The sequence below is a fragment of the Schistocerca serialis genome, chromosome 1 (assembly GCF_023864345.2).
Source record: "Schistocerca serialis cubense isolate TAMUIC-IGC-003099 chromosome 1, iqSchSeri2.2, whole genome shotgun sequence".
Lineage (NCBI taxonomy): Eukaryota > Metazoa > Arthropoda > Insecta > Orthoptera > Acrididae > Schistocerca > Schistocerca serialis.
In genome coordinates this window covers 1,198,139,934-1,198,162,227 of record NC_064638.1, presented here as the reverse complement: position 1 = coordinate 1,198,162,227, position 22,294 = coordinate 1,198,139,934, and the positions used below count along the sequence as shown (strand labels likewise).

The following is a 22,294-nucleotide window of genomic DNA, read 5'->3' as shown; positions in this document are numbered from 1 at the left end:
ACACCTTCCTGGATGTTGACCACCTCTCCAATGGCTCCATCGCACTTCCATCAATGTAAAGTACACTCATCATCAACAGTACCCACATTTTGACAGCTGTCATTCCTTCCACAACAAAAAAAGTCTCAATATTGTCTGACTACCCATGGACAGCACATCTGCAGTGATAAGAATTCCTTTGCCCAATATGCTGATGGTCACAGTAAGTCCTTCACAAACATGGATTACCCCCATCTCCCACCAAGGTTCTGCCTATTGTAATGAACCGAAATGAGGAAAATCCTATCTTATAATACTTCCCACTCCTCCTGAAGCGTTATTCTGCTGCCCACAAATCTATGGAATATCCTGGTTCATCCATAAGCCAAACTCACTCCCAACCTCTTGCCATGTAATTCATATCCCTGTGGAAGCTCCGATGCAAGACCTGTCCATTTTACCCATCCAACATATCTTCCTCCAGTCCCATCACAGGTTTATCCTACTCATCAGAGGCAGGCCACCAGTGAAAGCAGCTATCATATACTAACTCTGCTGCAACTTCTGTGCAGCATTTTATGTGGGCATGACCACCAACAACTGTCCAACTGAACGAATAGCCACAGCCAAACTATGGCCATGAGCAGAGTTGACCACCCAGTGGTGGAAAACGCTGTTCAGTGCAATGTGTTCAATTTCAGTGGCTGCTTCACAACCTGTGCCACATGGACCCTTTCTCCCAGCGCCAACTTTTCTGAACTAAGTAGGTGGGCATCACCCTTGCAACACATCCTTCCTGCCAATAATCCTTCTAGTCTCAGTCTCAACTAACCCCCTGCCTCACACCTACCTCCAGCCTGTCCAAGGACCCAACTTCACTCATCCTGCACCACCCACTCTCATCACCTGGTCTCCTATTTCTGTGTTCTGTCACCCCTTCCCAAAGCACTATTCCTCATCATCATCACTCTCAGGTGCCAATATGTCAGATTCCCATCTCATGCACTTTCTGCTTCTCCCTCACGCATCTCTATTCTGAATACCTGCTGCCTCCCTCCGAGTTATTAGTTATTCTTCCCAAGTCTTCCCTCCACTCCTCATCTCTTGCCCACTCCCTTCACCACACCACTCACCCCTTTCTATCTGCAATCCAGGTATTATATATTCATCCAGCATAATGTAAAAGTAGTAAAAGTAGAGGTGTGTGTGCACTCCAGCTTGGAAAACGATTCGCCCAAATGCTACTGAAGATTTCAGTCTTGTTTATGTGCCTGTCAACAACTTGACTATTCTGTGAGTTGTTACCTTAACCTGAGTTATTAACATAAAAAAGGTAGGACAAAACTAATTTCTTTTATCAATGTATTTATTGGAATATCAATGGGGTCTACTTCTGCCAATGAATTTATTGGAATATTAAAAGAAATTTGTGAGGCAATTTACTTTGTCAGATGGTGATAATGAATGGAAAATTCTAACAGTGAAAATAATAATGAATCTCTTAACTCAATTAGCAATGGATAAAGAAAGTTCAAATAATGTCTAAAAGTAATATTAGGAATGACTTGTTTTCTATCTACTGGGAAAGATCTTTACATGGAATGTAACCAGGTGCTGACTTACAATTATCATGTTGTAAACTGATTGCTACAATTAATTATCAATCACATTAATGGACTGCCGGGGCCTTCAGTGCTATTTGTAAACATTGCAGACGTAATTTACAATTTCATACATTTTTATATACACCAGTAATTGGGAAAGTGTCACAAACTTAACTGTACAGTGCTGTAATAAAATTACTTTCCTTGTTGCTTCTGCAGTGGTACCATTTCCACAAAACTTCCTTTGATGATTTGGGGCATACATTCATAATATTATTTTCATTTTTAAAGTGAAGTTTTGTGATAATGTCTCAGTGAATCCATTTTAAAATAAAATTATTTAACTTACAATTTTCCTAGTTTGGGAACAATGTGCTTACAGTAAATTTGTGCAGGTGTTTTTAATTATTTTTGTACACTTCCTACTGTACCCACAGAAAAGAAAAAAAGCAAGATCCCAATGACTTTGCTTTCAGTATGGTACGATGGAGAGTGTAATCTCCTTAAACTAGTTTCTCTTACAATTTTTAGCTGCTATAATTAGCAAATCAAAAAACTTCTCTCTTATAAATAACGCCATGTTTCACAAATGACATTTCTTTCTTCATTACGCTCTTGAATTTTGTAAGTTTATCAACTAATTATGGTAATTAGTTAATCAAAAATGTCATGATTTGTAATATATAAAACAGAAGCAGTTGCTTCAGTGTTTCCAAATCTCTTTCTATCCATTATTTTTTTGATAACAGATGAAACTGAAGGTTTTGTTACAGCATGACATTCGCCTGCTTTATTTCATCGTTGATTGTCCTTGGTGTCGATGTACTGCGTTGCTATACTGGCTGAAAAATGGGGATGGAAGTTCAACATTGACTACTTTAAAGGATGTAGCCGACAGGTGCACATTTGTGTTTTACAGTTCTTTACTTTCACTGCTCACAACCCCCCAAATAATACACAGTTATATGGCCAGTGCACTGTTGTTTAATTTTCTATAAGCCTCATTAATAGTTTGTAGGCAAACATCCACATACTGCTACAATAGTTTACTGTTGAAAATCTCCGGGCAGTAAAAACCTAACCACACAGTTCTTGCCATGTAATATTGTACGTATTGAACAGACACTGTCATTGTTTCAGCACACAGCGTAATACACTTATTTCACAGTGGATGCATTGTTGTTGAACTAACCAATACGGGTTCCTTGTCTGAAACTCAGCCATGGACTGACTGTCTCAGGATCAAAAATCTGGCCCTTATATATCATCACAATAACAGGCACTGAAACTATATATTGTTTGATGTTTAATTTACAGAAATTACAATTAAAACATAAATCATTAAATTAACTGAATACATCAAAAACTTCCTCGTTTTTAACAGTTTCTTCTACTTTGAGGGTTAAGCCGAATTACTTGTTTAAATGATGAAATTAACAGATATTGTTACGCAAACAATACTTTTGACAAAACTGTTAATTAGTTTGGAATTAATTAAGGGCTGGCTTTGCTAACATGTTTTTGAACAGAGCCAGATAGATCCTTTAAGAATACTATTAATTATTCCTCCAGACGTTAATAATTAGTACAGAATTTATATCTGTTAATAAGTCAACAACAGAATTTAAGTTACAAAATAATTACTGATCTCACTCTACAATAAAAGATACTAACTAGGCATCACCCAAATAAATTAGGAAATTGATGACATACATAAAACTAAGCACAAAATTATACCTGGTGTTATATTCCTTAAAACTGAGGGCCAACTTTTCTCTTTTATGAAAATGCAGGTTACACTCACATATGTTAATGGTAATTAGTCAAGAAAAAAGTGAATTTTAAGGAGGCAGATGCCATAACAAGGGGGGAAGTAAGAATATCTCAGCTTGCTTCGCCACAAGCAGGGCTGTTGCTCAGAGCTGCACACAGGATGTGCTACCCAGATGCCTTCAACATTTTGTACATTTTTTTGTTTAACATAGTTGAATGTAGTTTTTAATAGTTGTTTACCGTTCAAAATTATTTTTAACTATTCTTCTTTCCTCTAAGTCTGCAAAGTCTGTCATTAACACATACCTTTTTAAAAAAGTTTGTAGTGATTCCTGCAGCTGAATGATTGTCACAAGATGAACTGTTCTTGATTAGTGGAATGTAGCTTTATTTCTCCATCTGTGTCTTTTTAACTTGTTTAACCCGCCAAATTTCTTTCATTTCTTCATAAATCACAGCAGACTTTTTACAAACCACCTCTATCTTTGTTGACATATGCTCATCCAGAATTTAATAATATGATCAAATTTCCCTAAAAATTGCTACACACACTTCATTAACAACGAATTAACTAGGTAGACGACATAACTTTAATCAGATTTTAGTTTCCTTTACAATTCTTTCACATCCAAATAATAACCTTTTGGCTTTGTGCATGGTGGGTGAAGAGTCTTGCACCTATACTGAATGACCTGAAGAAATTATGCTGGTTAGTTGTCATAATATCTAAGGTAATCCCATATTGCGCCACATGTCTAGAATTCTGTTCAAGACCTTTTCCAAACATTCTTTCCATAATTCTGAGACATCCCATATGTACCCCTCCAATAAAAAGTAAAATTCACCTCATCATTAGCTAGCAAATTGAAGTTACTCCTAATTGAATCAGGCATTTTGAAAAGGTCATGTATTCATGTATCCACAAAAGGAAAATTTTCAGGAGAAATAAAAAACCATTAGGATTGCAAACGTGAAGAGTAGAAGTGTTTGTTTATATTTACACTATATGTAGGATATTTAACAGAATGTAGCTATAAAATACTCTGCCAGAACACCACATGACCTATGTTATGGTCAAGCAGCTGATGCGAAGATGTGGCCTTTTTGAGTGAAATTGTTTTCATTAAAAATAATATTCTATGATTCGTTGATACCTTGCAGCTGTGTCAAGTTAATAAGTGTTAAAAAAAGGTGAGTAATAAAGACTGCAGCAGGATCCTTATGTTGGTATGTTTTTTTCTTTTAAGTTTAGAATGGTACAAAACAGAAAAGCTGTTAATCATCAAAAGTCTTCTTCATGCTCATTCAGGGCATTTGTAGGCCATTCACAAAGATCATTGTAGAAGTCCAATTTATTGTCTGGAACGTACTTAAACAGTTTCCTAATGTCACGTTGATTGGACATTTGGCCGGCCACTGTGGCCAAGCAGTTCTAGGCGCTCCAGTCTGGAACTGCGCTGCTGCTACGGTCGCAGGTTCAAATCCTGCCTCGGGCATGGATGTGTGTGATGTCCTTAGGTTAGTTAGGTTTAAGTAGTTCTAAGTCTAGGGGACTGATGACATCAGATGTTAAGTCCCATAGTGATTAGAGCCATTTGAACCATTTGATTGGTTTTCCTTTTTATGCAGAAGTGTTTGGTAGTTCTGGCATTCAGGTATGGCTCCCACAGGCTTCCCTAATAAAAAAAATCTTCTTGCTGCAAGTCTTCTATCCACTGGTATGCTTTCAACAAGCCAGGTCACTTGCACAATATTCACACACCATTTGCTGCAACAGTTGTGAGGTCACTTTCTGTTCACGTGGAATTTAGCCAGTGATTTCCTGGGTAAGACAAGTTTTTTATAATGTTTAGGCCACCATGCCTTAAAATCAATTATGTCACTAGTTTGCAATGGATGAACTTTGACAGTGGAACTTGTTCTCTGTATTAGTGTGTTGACTTCATCTGGACTGTATATTGAATCAGTCTTGTGAGTAAGTCTCTTTGCTGCAGAAAAAGCCCTATCACAAAGCAGCAGTAACTGTCCTCTGGAAATTAAAGAATAATCTTCTCAAATTGTCCAGACAATGCTGCAGCTAAGAAATATCTGATCACAGAGTTGTTTTTATTTTGACAGGGAATTCATTTGAGAAGATATGTAGCTCTTTTGCCTCTTTGAGAACATTTTCCTGAAAATACTTGTTTAGCAATGAGCAGACTTCATTGGGTCTTTATAAGCCTGCCCTTCATGGTATGAGAAAAATGTTGCCTTATGATCCCGTAAATTGGCAAGGTGAAATTCTAAAACACACAATTATCTGTAATAAAACACTTCCTACACTGGAATATTCAGTAGTGGATTGTTCTGCATCTAGTGGATAGTAATGACACCTACACTATTGTTTTCCTGGGCCTTCTTGATTACATTAATTTTCTTGGTAAAATTTCTTGGCTCTGTTTTTATGTACCTTAACTATGAGTTCCACTTTAGCCACTCTTTTCACATTGTCATTCAAATACAGGTTTTTATTTTTTTGGTTCAGTTCCTCACATGTCAAGCATGTATCAACCTGCAGTTTTCCAAATTTGTAATCAAAATTTTTCTTCAAGAATTTCAAACAAAATTTGTAGTTCACTTTAGCATCAAGATATCGTAGTTTAAACAATGCATGCATTTGCTTCATATCCAACTTTTTTTGTGTGTGGTTCGAACAATGGACTTAAAGAACAGGAAATGAGTCAATATGACCTTTAATCAGGCAACATACTTCTACAGGGATTACGTTACCGTCTTGAACCCTCCGACTTGCCCTGCATGTCAACCAGTGAGCTGTCTAGCAGTAGCAGATGATTTAAACAAGAAACATGTTTCTCAGTTATTCCATGGAGACTCAAGAACACATTTTTAGAAATGTGTGTTTGTCTTCCATCACTGCTCACATGATAACGAAAATTAGCCATTCGCAGTTTGGGATTTGTATTACTTGACTTTCTTTCTCTTTTTACCAGATTTACATCAATTTGACCTTGTAAATAACCATTCTGTGTATCTTTATCAGCAAAGCTATTCATAGGTGTGAATATTTGCATTTATGATTGCTCTGACAGAGACCTGAAATGCTTTCTTGGGCATCTGAAAACACCGAGCATCTGAAAACACCAACATATTCAACCAACTTGTGATCAAACAGCCTATTTTTCAAGGAACAGTTACAAACTTATTAAGATAGAATTTCTATGATTATCGCCCAATAAGGCAATTATCACCTAAGGTAGTTAGTTCATAAAATCTTCAGATGTGAATTGATAATTCCTACCTAACACCTTTTACACATTCCAGTAATAGAAATTCTTCTACAGAATAGATGGAGTTGTCAAAGAGAATTTTTTTTAGTTTGTTTTCAATTTTTACTCTGGTGACTGTCAGACATTTTATATCACTGGGTAGGCTATCAAAGGTTTTTGTTGCAGCATTATGCACTGTGTTCTAGGCTCGACATCAGTAACCACACCTACCTGCAGTGAGGTCCTATTTTGCTTGCTGATACATTTCCACTGTAGCTCACATGCTGTTCCCCTTGGACTTTTGCTCCTTTTATTCCAACACATTGACTTGAACTACCCTTTTTCGTTTTCTTTACATCCTCACAATCACCGACACTATCACTTTCACTCATTGTAAACAAAAGTGTAACACAAACCTACAATGAAGCACTGTCAACTGTCGACACAAACATATCCTCAGCACGCAGCACTTGCTGTGGTCAATATGCGACATAAAAGCTAGTGACTCCAAAGAGGCCATATAGCAGGAGATTGAGGTTTGGTTTTTTTTTTTTTTTTTTTTTTTAATGACTTACTATCACTCACATAGGACTGAGGATGATATGACCTTTTCACAGGGAATGCGAATTTCTTCAAGTATTTCCAGATTTCGAACTAAACTGGAAACGTGGTAGGGATAGACATTTTTGAAATGGCTGATTCAATTACTTTCAGGTGATCAATAATCATACTGAGAAAAGCAGCTTCATGAATCTACTGAAAGGGAGAAAAGATGGAGTAGCATGGCATTACTGGGCAATGGCTGTTCGGCTGCCTGGTACAAGTCTTTCTATTTGATGCCATGTTGGCAACTTGCACATGTTTATGATGAAGACGAGAGAAAATGATTAGGACTACACAAACACTCAGTATACAAACGAAGAAAATCTCTGACCCAGCCAGCAATTGATTCTGGGACACTGCGATCTACAGCCAGTGATACTAACGATTAACACCATGAGTTGTGGGCAGAGAGACAAATGTACAAACACACATACAAATCACCACAGTATCTCATCAATGAGTAGAAATAGTCAATGCAGCTTTTTTACAAAATTTCATGAACCTGATTTCCAGTCTGAAATGTAAATTTCCCACTGTCTCATCAATGTAGATATCATAACATGTCAGAGTAAAATTTTTTAATACCGTTTTACCTGTGATATCGCCAATTTTGTATACAGTCTTCCAAAGTGGCAAAAACTACTCAACGTGTGTGTGTGTGTGTGTGTGTGTGTGTGTGTGTGTGTGTGTGTGTGTGTGTGTGTGCGTGTGTGTGTTAGTTTTGTGTTCCTTTGCACCTGAAATTGTAATTATATGGAACAAATCATTTTACATACGTATTGCAACTTAATTTTTAATACTGAACATTTGTTAAGTTAGTTAGTTCACAAAATCTTCAGATGTGAATTGATAATTCCTACCTAACACCTTTTACACATTCCAGTAATAGAAATTCTTCTACAGAATAGATGGAGTTGTCAAAGAGAATTTTTTTTAGTTTGTTTTCAATTTTTACTCTGGTGACTGTCAGACATTTTATATCACTGGGTAGGCTATCAAAGGTTTTTGTTGCAGCATTATGCACCACTTTTTGTGCTAAAGACAACCTTAATGTAGAGTAATAAATATATCTTTCCTTCTGGTATTTTAATTAGGTACATCACTGTTCCTAAGTAAATAGCATTATTTATAATGGTTGGCTGCAGTTTTCTTCTTTGGGAGAATTGAATTGTATTTTACATACAGCCATGGGCTCAAAATATCAGTTTTCAATGAAACAGCATGAATTCCATAGACTTTAATTGATAAATATTCATCATCTTTGATTTTGTGCCCAACACCCCACGCACGTTTCTTACGCGTGCTAATGGATAAGACTCGAATTACACTGAAGACATCATTAACTGAGAATAAGGAAGAACTCCTGACACTGATTAAGCACTTAAACCGTGAGACATGAGGCAATGTTTAAAAGTTGAACTCCATAAAATGGACACAGTAAATAAAAATTAAACACAGCATTCAATACCAATACATTCCCTGCATAATTTGGCTCAATTTTCAGTTAAGTTTATCTCCTGTCCTCACATTCCTCTGACACAATAGAAATTTAAATAAAGACAGGACCTGTTAAATAAACCACTGAAGTGTTGTAAGAAATGAAGGAGATCAGAGCCAGGATTAGAGATCCTCACATTTGCAAGTCCTGCAATCTGGCACATCCTTAAATTTTCTCATATACCGTAGGAATTTATGACAGAATTGGTAGTAAAATGCATAACTACACATACCAATAAAAAAGTTTATTTACACGAAATCCCTTTGTCTGCGCAATAATATCATTTCTACGAAACAATTTCATAAACATATCGAACTATATCAACTTCATTATAAACTTCCATTAAACAAGAATGATCATTTAATATTTACAAGAAAATCAGAAGAAACAAGTTACACACTATTATTACAATGGGCGGAACATGTTCACCATACTTTATTTAATTTTAGAATACTTTATTGTACTGCAATTGCATGTTTTTTACATTGTTATCCTCTGTAAAATGCCCATTGTGTTAAAAATACCATTCATCTACATGCATTTCTTTTATATGGTTTAAGACATTTGAGTTTTTATTTCCTAAAATATGTCTTTGAATTGTAGATGTGTCAAACTGCTTTAGGTTACATCAGCCCATTACCATACCCCGTCAAAGTGTTACAAACAAGCACCATCATCAAAAAGAAATATATTTATCACATACTGAGTAAAAGACTCCACTTTTATAAGGAACTCTTAACAGTGACTAGAAAAGTAATGAGACAATCATAGTACAGAATATAAAGTGGATAATAAAGAGATGTATGTAAAGGAACATTACATGCATGCATGTATGTATAGGGCAAATGGGATTTACAGTGTTATGTCAAAAATAATCTTGCAACAGACAACAGGACATGTAATATATACAATGTACAAAATTGTTAACATCTAAAATACACCAGGAATAATATTTTCCAAAGTTAATCTGGAGTATGTGGTGGCTCTGTACTGAAATAGGGTGCAGTATCCTTCACAAGCAAAGTATGGCACACATCACAAACTCTAGATGGTCGGTTGTTAGGTCCACTTGACACAGTATGTGTTAAACATGAAGGACAGAAGATGCGTCCACAATGTCGACAATGTTGCTGAAATAAAAATGGGATTAATTAATACAGATTTTCACTAACAATTCATTACATGGCGAGACATATTTTACGCCATAAATGGAATTTAGTCTTGCATCTGCCATTATACTACTGCCAGAAAAATCACTCATTTTTCACCCTCTCCATTTTCCATTTCAATGTCACACTATCAAGTGATTGGTTGAACTGACAAGAAAAGGATTAAGTCCTGCCTCATAGATGATTATCTTAATAACACTGTTGACAATGTTTTTTTATATGTATAAAACACCTGTTGTTAACAAGAATTTGTACTGGAAATTTGTCTGCCTGAAACCAGTCATATGATTAAAAATAAATTATACAGCAGTTCTATGGGTTACAATATGTTATTTCTATGATTTATCAAAGTTGTGCAACACAACCTATAAAAACTAAAGTGGATAGTTGGACAGGGATTTGAACTGCTGTCCTCCCAAATACGAGCCCAGCATCGTACCACTGTGCCATCTCACTTCTGTTTCATAAAAATTTAAGCCATTTTCACTCTACCATTCAACAACATGAGCTTTTATTTGGGTGGTGGGTGCTACAGCTTGCCCACACAATCCATGAAAAAGAAAACTGTGGCCATACTGTCAGTCATAATGAGACAGAATGATTTATTTATTTATTTACTGGTTCTGTGAATCTAGGACTGAACAGAGTACAAAAGATACTGGACCATCCCTCAATTACCACACACATTTCTTGAAATTTTACACATGTCAATTAAGCAAAATGTAACACACAATATTTTAATACTCTATATGCTTAACAGAAATAGTCTTAATTGTTGCTTAAGCAAGTCATCGTTCACTGTTGACTGGAAATGGTTTCTATCTATTATTTTTTTCTGTAGATTCTGGTAATGCATTGTTGTACATGTCAGCATTTATTTGCTTCTTTGGTTTGAAGAGAAAGGGAGCAAACTACAGGATCACCAGTCCATTTTTCCACAATCAAACGCACCGGAGTGTAAAACCATTCCCAAAAAAAGGCTGGGAAGTAAAAAGGGTGGAAAAGTAATTGGGAAACACAATGAAAGAGAAAACAAAAGAGGAAGGACAAAAGGGGAGAACATGCATTAAAAGGAAGAAAGCTGGTGAAAGTATTGAATGAACATAGCAGATGGCCTGGGCTGGCCGTTGCAAGAAGAAATATGGGTGAGCCAGGCAACCTGAAACACACTAAAATCTCCAGCCTACAAGACAAGGCTAGAGGAACACACATAGGAAAAAGATGAACACCAAGGTGAACAAACAGCAAAGAAAGCATGAGGAAGAGTTAAAATGGAAGGAGGGTGGAGGCCTGGGAGAGAAGGCCAGACACTCACACTTAGATCGTGAGATAAAATCGTCCCTCACAAATAAAAAGTAAAACTATACAGCTGTTGAGGCACTGTCTCCCAATACCATTGGCAGTGTGGTGTGAAAGTTAAAAGTCTGCCACAGAGTGGCTAAAATTGGGCAGCCCAATAAGATGTGAACGATAGTCAAGGGTGAACCACAACTGTTCTGAGGTGGGTCCTCATGACAGAGGAGGCTATCATGAGTCCACCAAATATGTCCGATGGGGAGCCAGCAAAAGACAATTGAGTCCTTGCGAGTAGCTTGCATGGATGAGTGCCACACATTCATTGTCTCCTTCATAACACGTAGTTTATTGGTTTACTGAGGGTAAGCCATTCAATATCCCATATTCCGAAAAATTTACGGCATAAGACCCATTGGAGATCAGTTTCCGGCAGGCCGACCTCCAGAGTTGGTTGACTGGTACCCTGTTTGGCCAGCTGGTAAGCAAGGTCACTGCCTAGAGTCCTGGCCTGTCCTGGGGTCCAAATGAAGGACACTGAATGTACACCATTTCCAGGGGCATAAAGAGACTCCTGGATAGTCATTACCAAAGGATGGCGAGAGAAGCAGTGGTCGAGAGTTTGTAGGCTGCTTAAGGAGATGATGATAGACTCATCTGCACAGGAGCAGATACACTCAAGAGCGTGTCAGATGGCTACCAACTACGCAGTGAAAACACTGCAGCCATCTGGCAAGAAGCACTGTTCAGTACGTCCAATTTGAGGGTAAGCGAAGCCAACATGACAATCGAGCCATCAGTGTAGACTATTTATAAGCCCTGGAACTCGCTGGGAGTAGAGAAAAATTGCCAGTGGAGGACCTCAATTGGAACTGAGCCTTTTTGGCGTTCAATAGGTCCAGGAAAGTTGTGGCCGAGGCACGGACCATAGATTTGCACGTGAGTGGACCTGCAGGAAACGTGGCAGAGGGAATGTTTTGAGTTCAGTAAGAAGTGACCGGACACAAATTGCAATTGGAATCACCGATCTGGGCTGGTGATGCAGGAGATGGATCGCTGTGTTAGGGAAAAGGATGTGTGTGCAGTATAATTCACAATCAGTTGTTGTCGCCTGATCCACAATGAAGGAATGCCAGCTTCCACAAGGGGCTGTTCACTGGGCTCGTTCGGAAAGCTCTTGTCGCAAGTCGGAATAGTATTAAGATGCTGCCAGCACTTTTCCTTATGCCAACGAAGATGGAAAAGCAAGTTAAGTGGGTGTTGAAAACTACTCCCAAAAAACGGTAAGTCTCCACTACATTAAGTACATCAGCGATGTCAAGTTCGGATGTGGGTGCACAGTACGATGACAACAGAAGTGCATGGCGCAAGTCCTGGCAGCTGAAAACTGAAAGCCATGAGGGTGGGCCCATGACTATGACTTTTGTATGGCTCCCTGCAGTCGATGAGCAGAAGGAAGTACAAAAGTCATCAGCATATAAGAAGGGGGATACTGAGGACCCCACTGCTACTGCAAGACCATTAATGGCAATTAAAATGAGTGGGACGCTCAGTACAGAGCCCTGCGGGACCCTATTCTCTTGGATGTGGGACAAACTGAGTGAATCACTGACTTGAACTCTGAATGTGAGGAGTGACAAAAAGTACTGTATAAAAATTGGGAGCGGGCCCCGGAGACCCCCTCATGCAAAGTAGCGAGGACTTGGCATCACCAGGTGGTATCGTAGGCTATTGTCAGGTCGAAAAAGATGGCAACATGGTGGTGTTGCCGGGAAAAAGACCATTCGGATTGGCAGACTCCAGGTACACCAAGCAGTCAGTGGTGGAGCCACAATGCCCCGAGACTCAAGCAGCCAACACAACTGCTGGCTCACCATACATTCCAACAGCTTGCACAGAACGTTGGTGAGACTGATAGGATGATAACCAGTGCGATGAGAATTTGCCATCACTCCAGATGCGAATTGAAGACGGCAAGGAGGTGGCACTGACAATCTGCCAACAGATGTGTAATTATCTGGGAATGGATGCAGTCTGTTCCAGGGGATGTGTCAGGGCAATCGGCATGGGCACTGATAAATTCCCACTCCCTAAAGGGATCATTATACGCCTCAAGGTGGCATGGAGTAAAAGATATGTGGTGGTGTTCCACCCTCTGTTTCAGGAGATGAAAGACAAGTCAGTAATTCTCAGATGCAGAGGTATGAGCATAATGCTCGGCAAGATGCTCTGCGATTATGTCTGGATAGGCATATACAGCACCAAGTGTGAAAATTCCAGATATATCTGCAGGTCTGATATCTATAAAGGAACCTGAGCTGGGTCCAAACCTGGTAAGGAGAGGTTGGTGTTCCACTAGCAGAGGCATATCGTTCCCAACACTCCTGCTTCCGTCGTTTGATGAGTTGACGGACCCGGGCACAGAGCCATTTTAAGGCAACGAGGTGCTCCATGGGTGGGTGGCACTTATGGCGTTGGAGGGCCCACCCATGGTTGGTTGGTTTAGAAGAGGGGTGAAGGGACCATACTGCTAGGTCATCGGTCCCTTGTTCTGAATAAAACAATACCGCAAGGATGAGAGTAACACAAATAAGCCTTTCAGCACAAAACAGAAAGAAAGGAAAAACCCCAAGAACGACAGAAGGGCAATAAACAAAAGAGGACAAGAAAAACAAAGAGACACGCAAAAAAAGGTAGAAGAGATTAAAACAAGAAAGCAGATTACCATGGCTAGCTGACCATGAGAATAAAAACACATTAAAACCTCCACCCTAAAAGCACATACACAGAGGGACAATGGACGTGCGCTAAAACTTAGATAAAATGATAAAACCCACCATCACAAATAAAACATGAAACTAATTCAGCCGATGAGGTGCTGTCAGATAAAATTAGTGTCAACGAGTCCGGTAACCGAATAGTTCGTTTCAGGGCAGTCAAAGTAGGACAGTGTACCAGAATATGGGCCACTGTCAACCGAGTGCCGTACCGACACTGAGGTGGGCCTTCACGGTGCAGGAGGTAGCCGTGGGTCGCCCAAGTGTGGCCGCTGTGGAGCCGGCAGAGAACCACAGAGTCCTTGCGAGAGGCCCTCATAGAGGCCTTCCACACATTCGTAGTCTCCTAGTCTCCTTAATGGCAAACAGTTTGTTGTGTGTACTGAGATTATGCCCATTCTGTCTCCCAAAGGTGAAAAACCTTGCAACGTAATCACAGTGCGGGAGGTGAACCGCAGTGGTTGGGAAAAGGTGACGGTAATTCAGATGCACAGGAGAACTATGAATGTGTGCAAAATAACTGGTGAGCAGTTGTGCATGCCTAACCTTCAATGGAGGGACTCCGGCCTCCACCAGGACGCTGGTCACCGGACTCTTCCTAAAAGCTCCTGTCGCTAGGCGAACACCACAGTGGTGCACTGGGTCGAGTAAATGCAATGCTGAGGGTGCCGACGAACCATAAACCACACTCCCATAATCAAGGTGGGATTGAACAAGGACTGTGTAGAGCTGCAGCAGCGTAGTGTGATCTACACCCCCAGTTCGTACTGCTCAGGCAACAGAGGGCATTGAAGTGCTGCCAGCACTTCTGCCACTAATATAATGTGGCAAGGATGTGATGTTGCCAGGTCGTATCGTAAGCTTTTCATAGATAAAAAAAGATGGCAACAAGGTGTTGGCATCTGGAAAAGGCTTTTCAGATGGCAGACTCGAGGGACACAAGATTATCAGTAGTAGAGCCACCCTTGTAGAAACCGCCCTAGCATGGAACCAGTAGCCCACATGACTCTAGGACCCAACACGAGCTCCGGTTCACCTTAAGTTCTAGCAGCTTACAAAGAATGTTGGTGAGGCTGATGGGTCGATAGCTATCCACATCAAGCAAGTTTTTACCTGGTTTGAGCATGGGAATGATGGTGTTCTCCTACCATTGCAATGGAAAGACGTTGTTGCACCAGATCCAGTTGACGACGATGAAATGTTGCTTGTAGTCAGACGAGAGATGTTTAATTGGGGAAATGTGCAAGGCACTGAGGAGCTCCACTTTGTAAATAGGGCATTATAGGGTTCACTGTGGCATGTAGCAAACAAGAGGACTTCCCTTCCATCTGCCGTTTGAGGGTGCGAAAGGCTGGGGGGTAATTCTCCAATGTAGAAGCACGAGCATAGTGTTCAGTAAAATGCTCGGCATTAGCATTTGTGTCGGTAGATAACAAGCCATCGATGTTGACGCCAGGGACATCTGTTTGCGTCTGGTACCTAAAAACACACCTGATATTTGTCCAGACTTGGGAAAGTGACGTATGGCACCCAATGGTTGAGACGTACCCTCCTGTTTCCGTCTTTCTATAATCTGGCGAACGCAGGCATGGATTCGTTTAAAGGCTATTAGATGCTCAAGGCAAGGGTGCCACTTATGTTGCTGTAGAGTTTGCCGATGCTCTTTAATTGCCCCAGCGACTTCTGGCGACCACCAACGGACTGTCTTTCTCCGGGGCCACCCTAAATAACAAGGGATCTCTTTTTTCACCACAGAAATGATCGTTGTAATGACCTGCTCAACCACAACATCGATGGCACCACGTGGGGGAGATTCAACGGTGACAGCAGAGGTGAAGGCTTACCAGTCTGCCTTGTTTAAAGCCCATCTGGTTAGGCATCCATGGGCATGATGCCTGGGGAGTGACAGGAAGATAGGGAAGTGGTCACTACCAAACAGGTCGTCATGAGCTCTCCAGTGGATAGATGGGAGAAGGCCAGGACTGCAGACCGAGAGACCAATGGCTGAATATGTGCCATGTGCAACACTGAAATGATTGGGGTCATCTGTATTTAAGAGGCACAGGTCGAGCTGGTCAGTAAATTTTCGACATCTCTACCTCACCCAGTAAGCACAGTGCCACCCCGCAAGGTGTTATGGGATTTAAAATCTCCCAAAAGTAGGAAAGATTTAGGGAGCTGATCAATCAGTGCAGCCAATAGGTTCAGGGGTAAGGCACCATCTGGAGGAAGACATACATTGCAGACAGTTATTTCTTGTTGCTGGCACCGCTGAATGTCCCGCACATGGAGCCATCGATGTTGTGGTTGAGCAGGTCACTACAACGATCGTTTCTGTGGTGAAAAAAAGAGATCCCTTGTTCTTTAGGGTGCCCCCAGCGAAAGACAGTCCGTTGGTGGTCGCCAGAAGTTGCTGGGGCAATTAAAGAACATCGGCAAGCTCTACAGCAACAGCCACAGCTTCAAGAGGGGTTTGAAGGGGCACAGTTTTACTACAGACTGAGTTTAGGACATAAACGCATACTCCACCCACGGTTCCTGTAATATCCCTTATAGCCGCGGAAGGCAGGGGTCCACATTGCTGGGAACCAGGTTTCCTGGGAGGCAATGCAGAAAGTAGGTGCAAAGCTTAAAAGTTGTCGTAGCTCAGCTAGGCGGTGGAAAAATCCGCCGCAATTCCAATGGAGGATGACATCATGAGGCTGGGAAGGCATGGAACATTCAATGAGGCAGTTTACGCCTCAGGGTCACCTGCTGCCACCAACTTTTTGCGTCATCCAAACAGCCAAAAACATTCTCCTTTCGATTTCTAATAGAAACAGTGCTTCAAGACCTGATGAATGAGCTAAACATCACGAAACTGCTAGAGAGAGTTAATGGATACCCTGAAAACATTGTGAATCAATTCATACGCAAGAATTCATGCACGGATGTAAAGGACAGTGACAGTGACACAGTGTGCCAAATTCCATACTACGGTAATCTCTCAGAGAAACTCTAAAATCATTTAAAGTCAATGCCACATTTAAGCCCAACAATATATTGTGATTTATGCTAAGAAACAATTTACAACATTAAATGATGCAGACAAGAGGATTGATATCTATAAAATTCAGTGTACGCGTGTAATGCAAGCTATGTAGGCCAAAGTGGTAGATCATTTAAGTTAGAGTACAAGGAACATAGGGATGCTGTTCAGCTTAACAATTTAACACATGAGGATCTCACAATTTTATGTATACAATATAATCAAGAAACTATGTCTATTAGAACAACTTGAGATTACTATACATATGTGGGAGAATGAAAAAAACGAACAGCTCACATGTGGCACTAGTAACTTTTTCAGAAACTTTTCAGATCTTTTTTAATATCCATTAATTACTGACTTCACAGCTATCTGTTCAGGACAAGATATAAATTTCTAGGATACCCAACATATTTATACATCTTTGTTTCTTCAGTATTCTCTTTCGATTTCATGTTTACATTCACAAAGTGCTCACTCATGTTAATTCAGTTTCTGCCTGCAGGATGTGGCATTCAGGAAGATACATGAGCCGTGTATGCATACAGTTATGTGCCGCTGCCAACAGCCAGGGTACCATATTTTATCAGTTGATGATGATGTGAACACTCATCTTAAGATAGCCACATTATATTACTATTACTTTTATTGCTTTTGCTTGTGTCTTATTTTGCTCACTTTTAGAGACACCTGTATTGTTATTTTGATGATGATGGCTTCACCTTCAAAACATGTAAATTATAGTGGTTTTTTACACTAAGTAGGTAGTTGAGCTGACATTTTAACATTGAAATATAATAACTTATTTGTAATGACAAAGATAATTTGGATATTCAAAAACCAAAAGCTGAACACCTAGAAGCATACCGCTAACCTACTGTCCTTAGAGAACCAAAGAGATCAGATCTTTTATTACCTGTCTGTTGTTTGGCAGACTATAATTACAATTAATACTTCATACAAGTAGTTTATATGTTACAGAAGTATGTACCTTTTTCCGCGCAATAGTAAAATTCTGTCTGCATCCTGGACAGACTTCAACATCATCTTCATGTTGCCATCTGACTTCAGTGTCTGAACCACGAATTTTTTCCAGTTGTACTTGTAATGACTGCGAAAGGCGTACAAAGTCTTTCTGGACAGTTTCTGCTTCAGTCAGTTCCCGCTGCAATGAACTTATACGCCCCTTCAGTTCACTGATAGTACCTTCCATTTTCTCCTGACAATCAAATAAAACAAACAATTTAATTAATGATATGAATATAACAGAGGGAAGCTTTACACGTGGGAAAAATATATCTAAAAACAAAGATGATGTGACTTACCAAACGAAAGCGCTGGCACGTCGATAGACACACAAACAAACACAAACATACACACAAAATTCAAGCTTTTGCAACCAACGGTTGCTTCGTCAGGGAAGAGGGAAGGAGAGGGAAAGATGAAAGGATGTGGGTTTTAAGGGAAAGGGTAAGGAGTCATTCCAATCCCGGGAGCAGAAAGACTTACCTTAGGGGGGAAAAAGGGACAGGTATACACTCACGTGCGCACCCCCCCCCCCCTCCCCCCCCCCCCCCCCCCCACACACACACACACATATCCATCCGCTCATACACAGACACAAGCAGACATTTGTAAAGGCAAAGAGTTTTAATTTATTATAATTTAATTACATACGTAATATCAGTTACGTAACATATGAATTTTAGTATACATACACGTTCAAGATAAGAATTTTAACCTCTAGTGGAATTCTCAATATGTACGTAATATACAATACAGCTGATGTATGTCTGTAATAAAAATTTTCAGCTAATATCGCATAACTGCAATCATAATAACAACAAAAATAAATATTATCTCCCCCCGCCCCAGACATACAATACCTCAGAGTTTTGTCATTTAATGACACCATCAAGAGAAAAGTAAATCCAATTCGGAATAATGAAGTTCAACTCCGATTACATTCAGAAAAGATGATCATCTTTTCGGTTAAGTTCGTAACAGATTCTTATTGGAAAAATTCATGATTCAACAGGAGACCACCAATGAAAGTATGCAGATTACTAGAGGAATCTTCATCCTGTATGAAAGGAATGGCACTCACATAAATGTAAATGTTTGTAGTCAACCAGATACATTTTTACAACGTATTGCAGTACAACACCTGGTAACGCTGTATCACAATCTGTCAGGTAACAAAATATCATGCAGCAAAAAAGGTTCCAGTAAGTGCTGATGTAAAATTGCTCTCATATTATAAGACTGCTGTTCTACATTCAAGAAAAAAAGACATTTTGTGCAAAATTAACTTAAATTCTTCTTTTTCCAAACAAGACTAAGAAAAAATCACATTGTGAAACTAAAAAAACTGATGATTCTATCCTATTTGCTGATGGCCGACATACCACTTCCTTCAGGTTTGTAAAAGAAAACTTTTCACAGGAGATAGCCTTGGTTCACCCATCATCAATGTGCGATGGTAGTACTGCTGTTTAAAAATACCACTGACGTTTTCCAACACATCAAATTCCTGATCGCAGAGTGTTTACCAGAGTTTTCACCACAACGCATGAAACATGTATTCTTCCAAGTTCACACTTTTGTTCTGAACGTGTAGTTTAATAAATTGTGCAGGAACAGCGACACACTATGAAATGGTGCCTCCAAGTCCTATAATCTTCACAATGGTGACAATGCCAAACAATTAGAATTTTGTCACTGGTTACATGACTATCATCACTTGCATCCACCATTAATACTATTCACAAATGAAACCACATTTACACAGAATGTAGTCAACAACAACTGTAATAATCATCAATGGTAGCAGGAAAATCCACACACTACAGTGGAAACCAATTTCCAAGTTTGTTTTCCGATCAGTGTTTAGCGCAGCGTGATCTGTAATAGGTTGATAAGTCCAGTCATTTTAGAAAAGTGAATGACAGGAAAGAATTACTTGCAGATTTTGGAAAATTCATTTGTTGGACACCCTGAGAACGTGCCTTTAGCCACATGGATTGCAATGTACTTCCAGTGTGACGGAGCCCCTCCATATTTTACCAGAAGTGTGAGGGAAACCCTCAACCGCACATACTCTGATCACTGGATTGGTTGTAACAGTACAATTAGCTGGTCATCTAGATCACCAGACCTGATGCCATTAGATGTTTGTTTATGGGGCTGAATGAAGTCTGACACGTACAAATGGAAGGAGTAAATTCGAAACGAACCACTTGGTCATATCATGGACGCTGCTGCCCTTATTAAGGAATGTGTAGAGGCATTCAGAGAAGCAACACAAGACATTTTCCAAAGAGGACACAAATGCACTGAAGATGACAGTGGGATATTCTAACATTTATTATGAACCGTACAACAACTGTAATGTGATGTGTACGATAATCCTTACATGTGAATGTGTTAAAAATACTTATTTTTCTGTCAATACTTTGTAAAATGCATGTCATAATGTTTACCAAGTGTTGTACGTGTGAAAACCTGACAAAGTAATTAAATAATATAGAAAATAAATACCAATGTATCTCAGGAACATTTCAGACTAGGGCATATGTCCACATGAAATATTTGCTTCAAATGATGGTTACTATCATATCCCTGAATACTGACCATTCTTCCCGGTACACCCATGTAAATGTACAACAATTATAAAGCCAACATCTCTTTTCCAACACACTGGCAAATATTCCAGGAGTACAATTCAGAGTTCTGTAGACCAAAGAAAAGATCAGTTTTACAAATGCAACACATTTAATTCACTGAGCAAGAACAAGAAGCTATTGAAGCAAAGATGACCATGGCAAACATTGCAGAGGAGAAACCTGGCTCAAAAGAAGTGTAGGGAAGACAAAATACCAGCACAAAGCAACCCAAGTGTTGTAGCTGCAAAAATTTTATCTACACTCCCTGTTTAACATTGCAAAGGGTCTCTGTGGCCAAATATCCCACCTGAGAAAACGGACATTGTCAAATTTGATTATATACAATCTGGGGAATCAAGACAGCACTTATTACTTGTGTAATAGGATGGAGATGGTGTGTACGGTAACATCACTGCGCCACTAGAAGTTATACAAGTGTTGATTTTGTCAGATAGACGTGGAGTTCAGCAGCAGAAGTCTCCATTTGTGTCTAAATGTATCACTCTGTGCAAGAACCAGCTAAACTAATAGTCCATTTGTCATTCTAATATAGAAAACAAAAGTCAATATAACCATACAAAGTTGCATGATGAATCCTCGTCCTTTTATCTCCTGAACTATGCTGCACAACGATTTTGTGAACTCTAGAAATGACCAGAAAGGTATCCCCAAAATTGCAATACACAATGAAAGAAATAAACCTCTTTCAGTGTTTTATTAGACAGAATTTGAAAGGGCCTTCAGTAAAGTAACCTCAGGAAGAAAGGGAGAACTTTCAGAAAACATGTCTGTTGACATGGCAAACTTCTCATAGCAGCAGCAAATCTCAAGTATCCTGCTCATAATGTATGAGAAACAGACAAATATGTGGAAATATCAGTAATATTACAACCCTTTCCTGTGTGTTGAAACGGTGCATGACATACACCTGAACCAGACAGTGAAGAGGTTTCTGTGGATCAGATTGTTGCCTTACAGTTTTACTGTCGATTTAATCTCTTTGTTTATTTTGAAGTAATAAAATTGGAACTGGTATCCAGTATAACTGATTTACTTCTAGTAAATACAGCACACTTTGATAATTGCAGAACAATCAATTTACAATTATCCCACCACCTCCCAAGGGGAGAAAGGAATAATTATTAATCTCTTATCTCACCATCTGTGAAAATGGTACCAATAAATCAGATTCAAATCAATATCTTAAATCACCAACATTGATTTTTAAGACTGAAACATTCAGTCACTTTTATGTCAAAACTAGATCAATGCTCATTCATTCTTTTGGCATAAAGGGTGTGATATTTTGTAGATATGAATATGAAAGTACTCATTACTTTTTCCAAAGTTTAATGTGTTATTGAACATCTTGGAATCTGCATAAGTAATATACTGTGTATGTCATAATTGTGCTTTCTGAAAGTTCTTGGCGTCTATTAGTTCATTAACTACTGAGTAAAATCTTTAAACGACAAAAGACATCAGCTGAAATTTTTGTGACCTCTATAACCCATTTGACTGTGCTAATTATACCACTCAGTTGAAAAAAATTGAAAATATGGTAACTTTAAAGCTTCATCATCATCAGGATTTTCTTCCCGCAAGGCGGATACGAACTTTGTGAACGATGTGCCTCTAT

General features: G+C 39.3%; 1 protein-coding gene across 2 annotated transcripts in view; it reads right to left on the bottom strand.

Annotated features, from left to right (window-relative positions):
* Positions 1 to 8,952: 8,952 nt before the first annotated feature.
* LOC126418927 (rab GTPase-binding effector protein 1) overlaps positions 8,953 to 22,294 on the bottom strand; it is a 200,376-nt gene continuing 187,034 nt past the window's right edge. For both annotated transcript variants that reach the window (XM_050085958.1, XM_050085966.1), the window contains exons 14-15: positions 17,982 to 18,209; positions 8,953 to 9,853 (exon numbers count right to left, since the gene is read on the bottom strand). In XM_050085958.1, the coding sequence (XP_049941915.1) occupies positions 9,686 to 9,853; positions 17,982 to 18,209 (396 nt within the window). In that variant the 3' untranslated portion in view covers positions 8,953 to 9,685. The remainder of the gene's footprint in view (positions 9,854 to 17,981; positions 18,210 to 22,294) is intronic.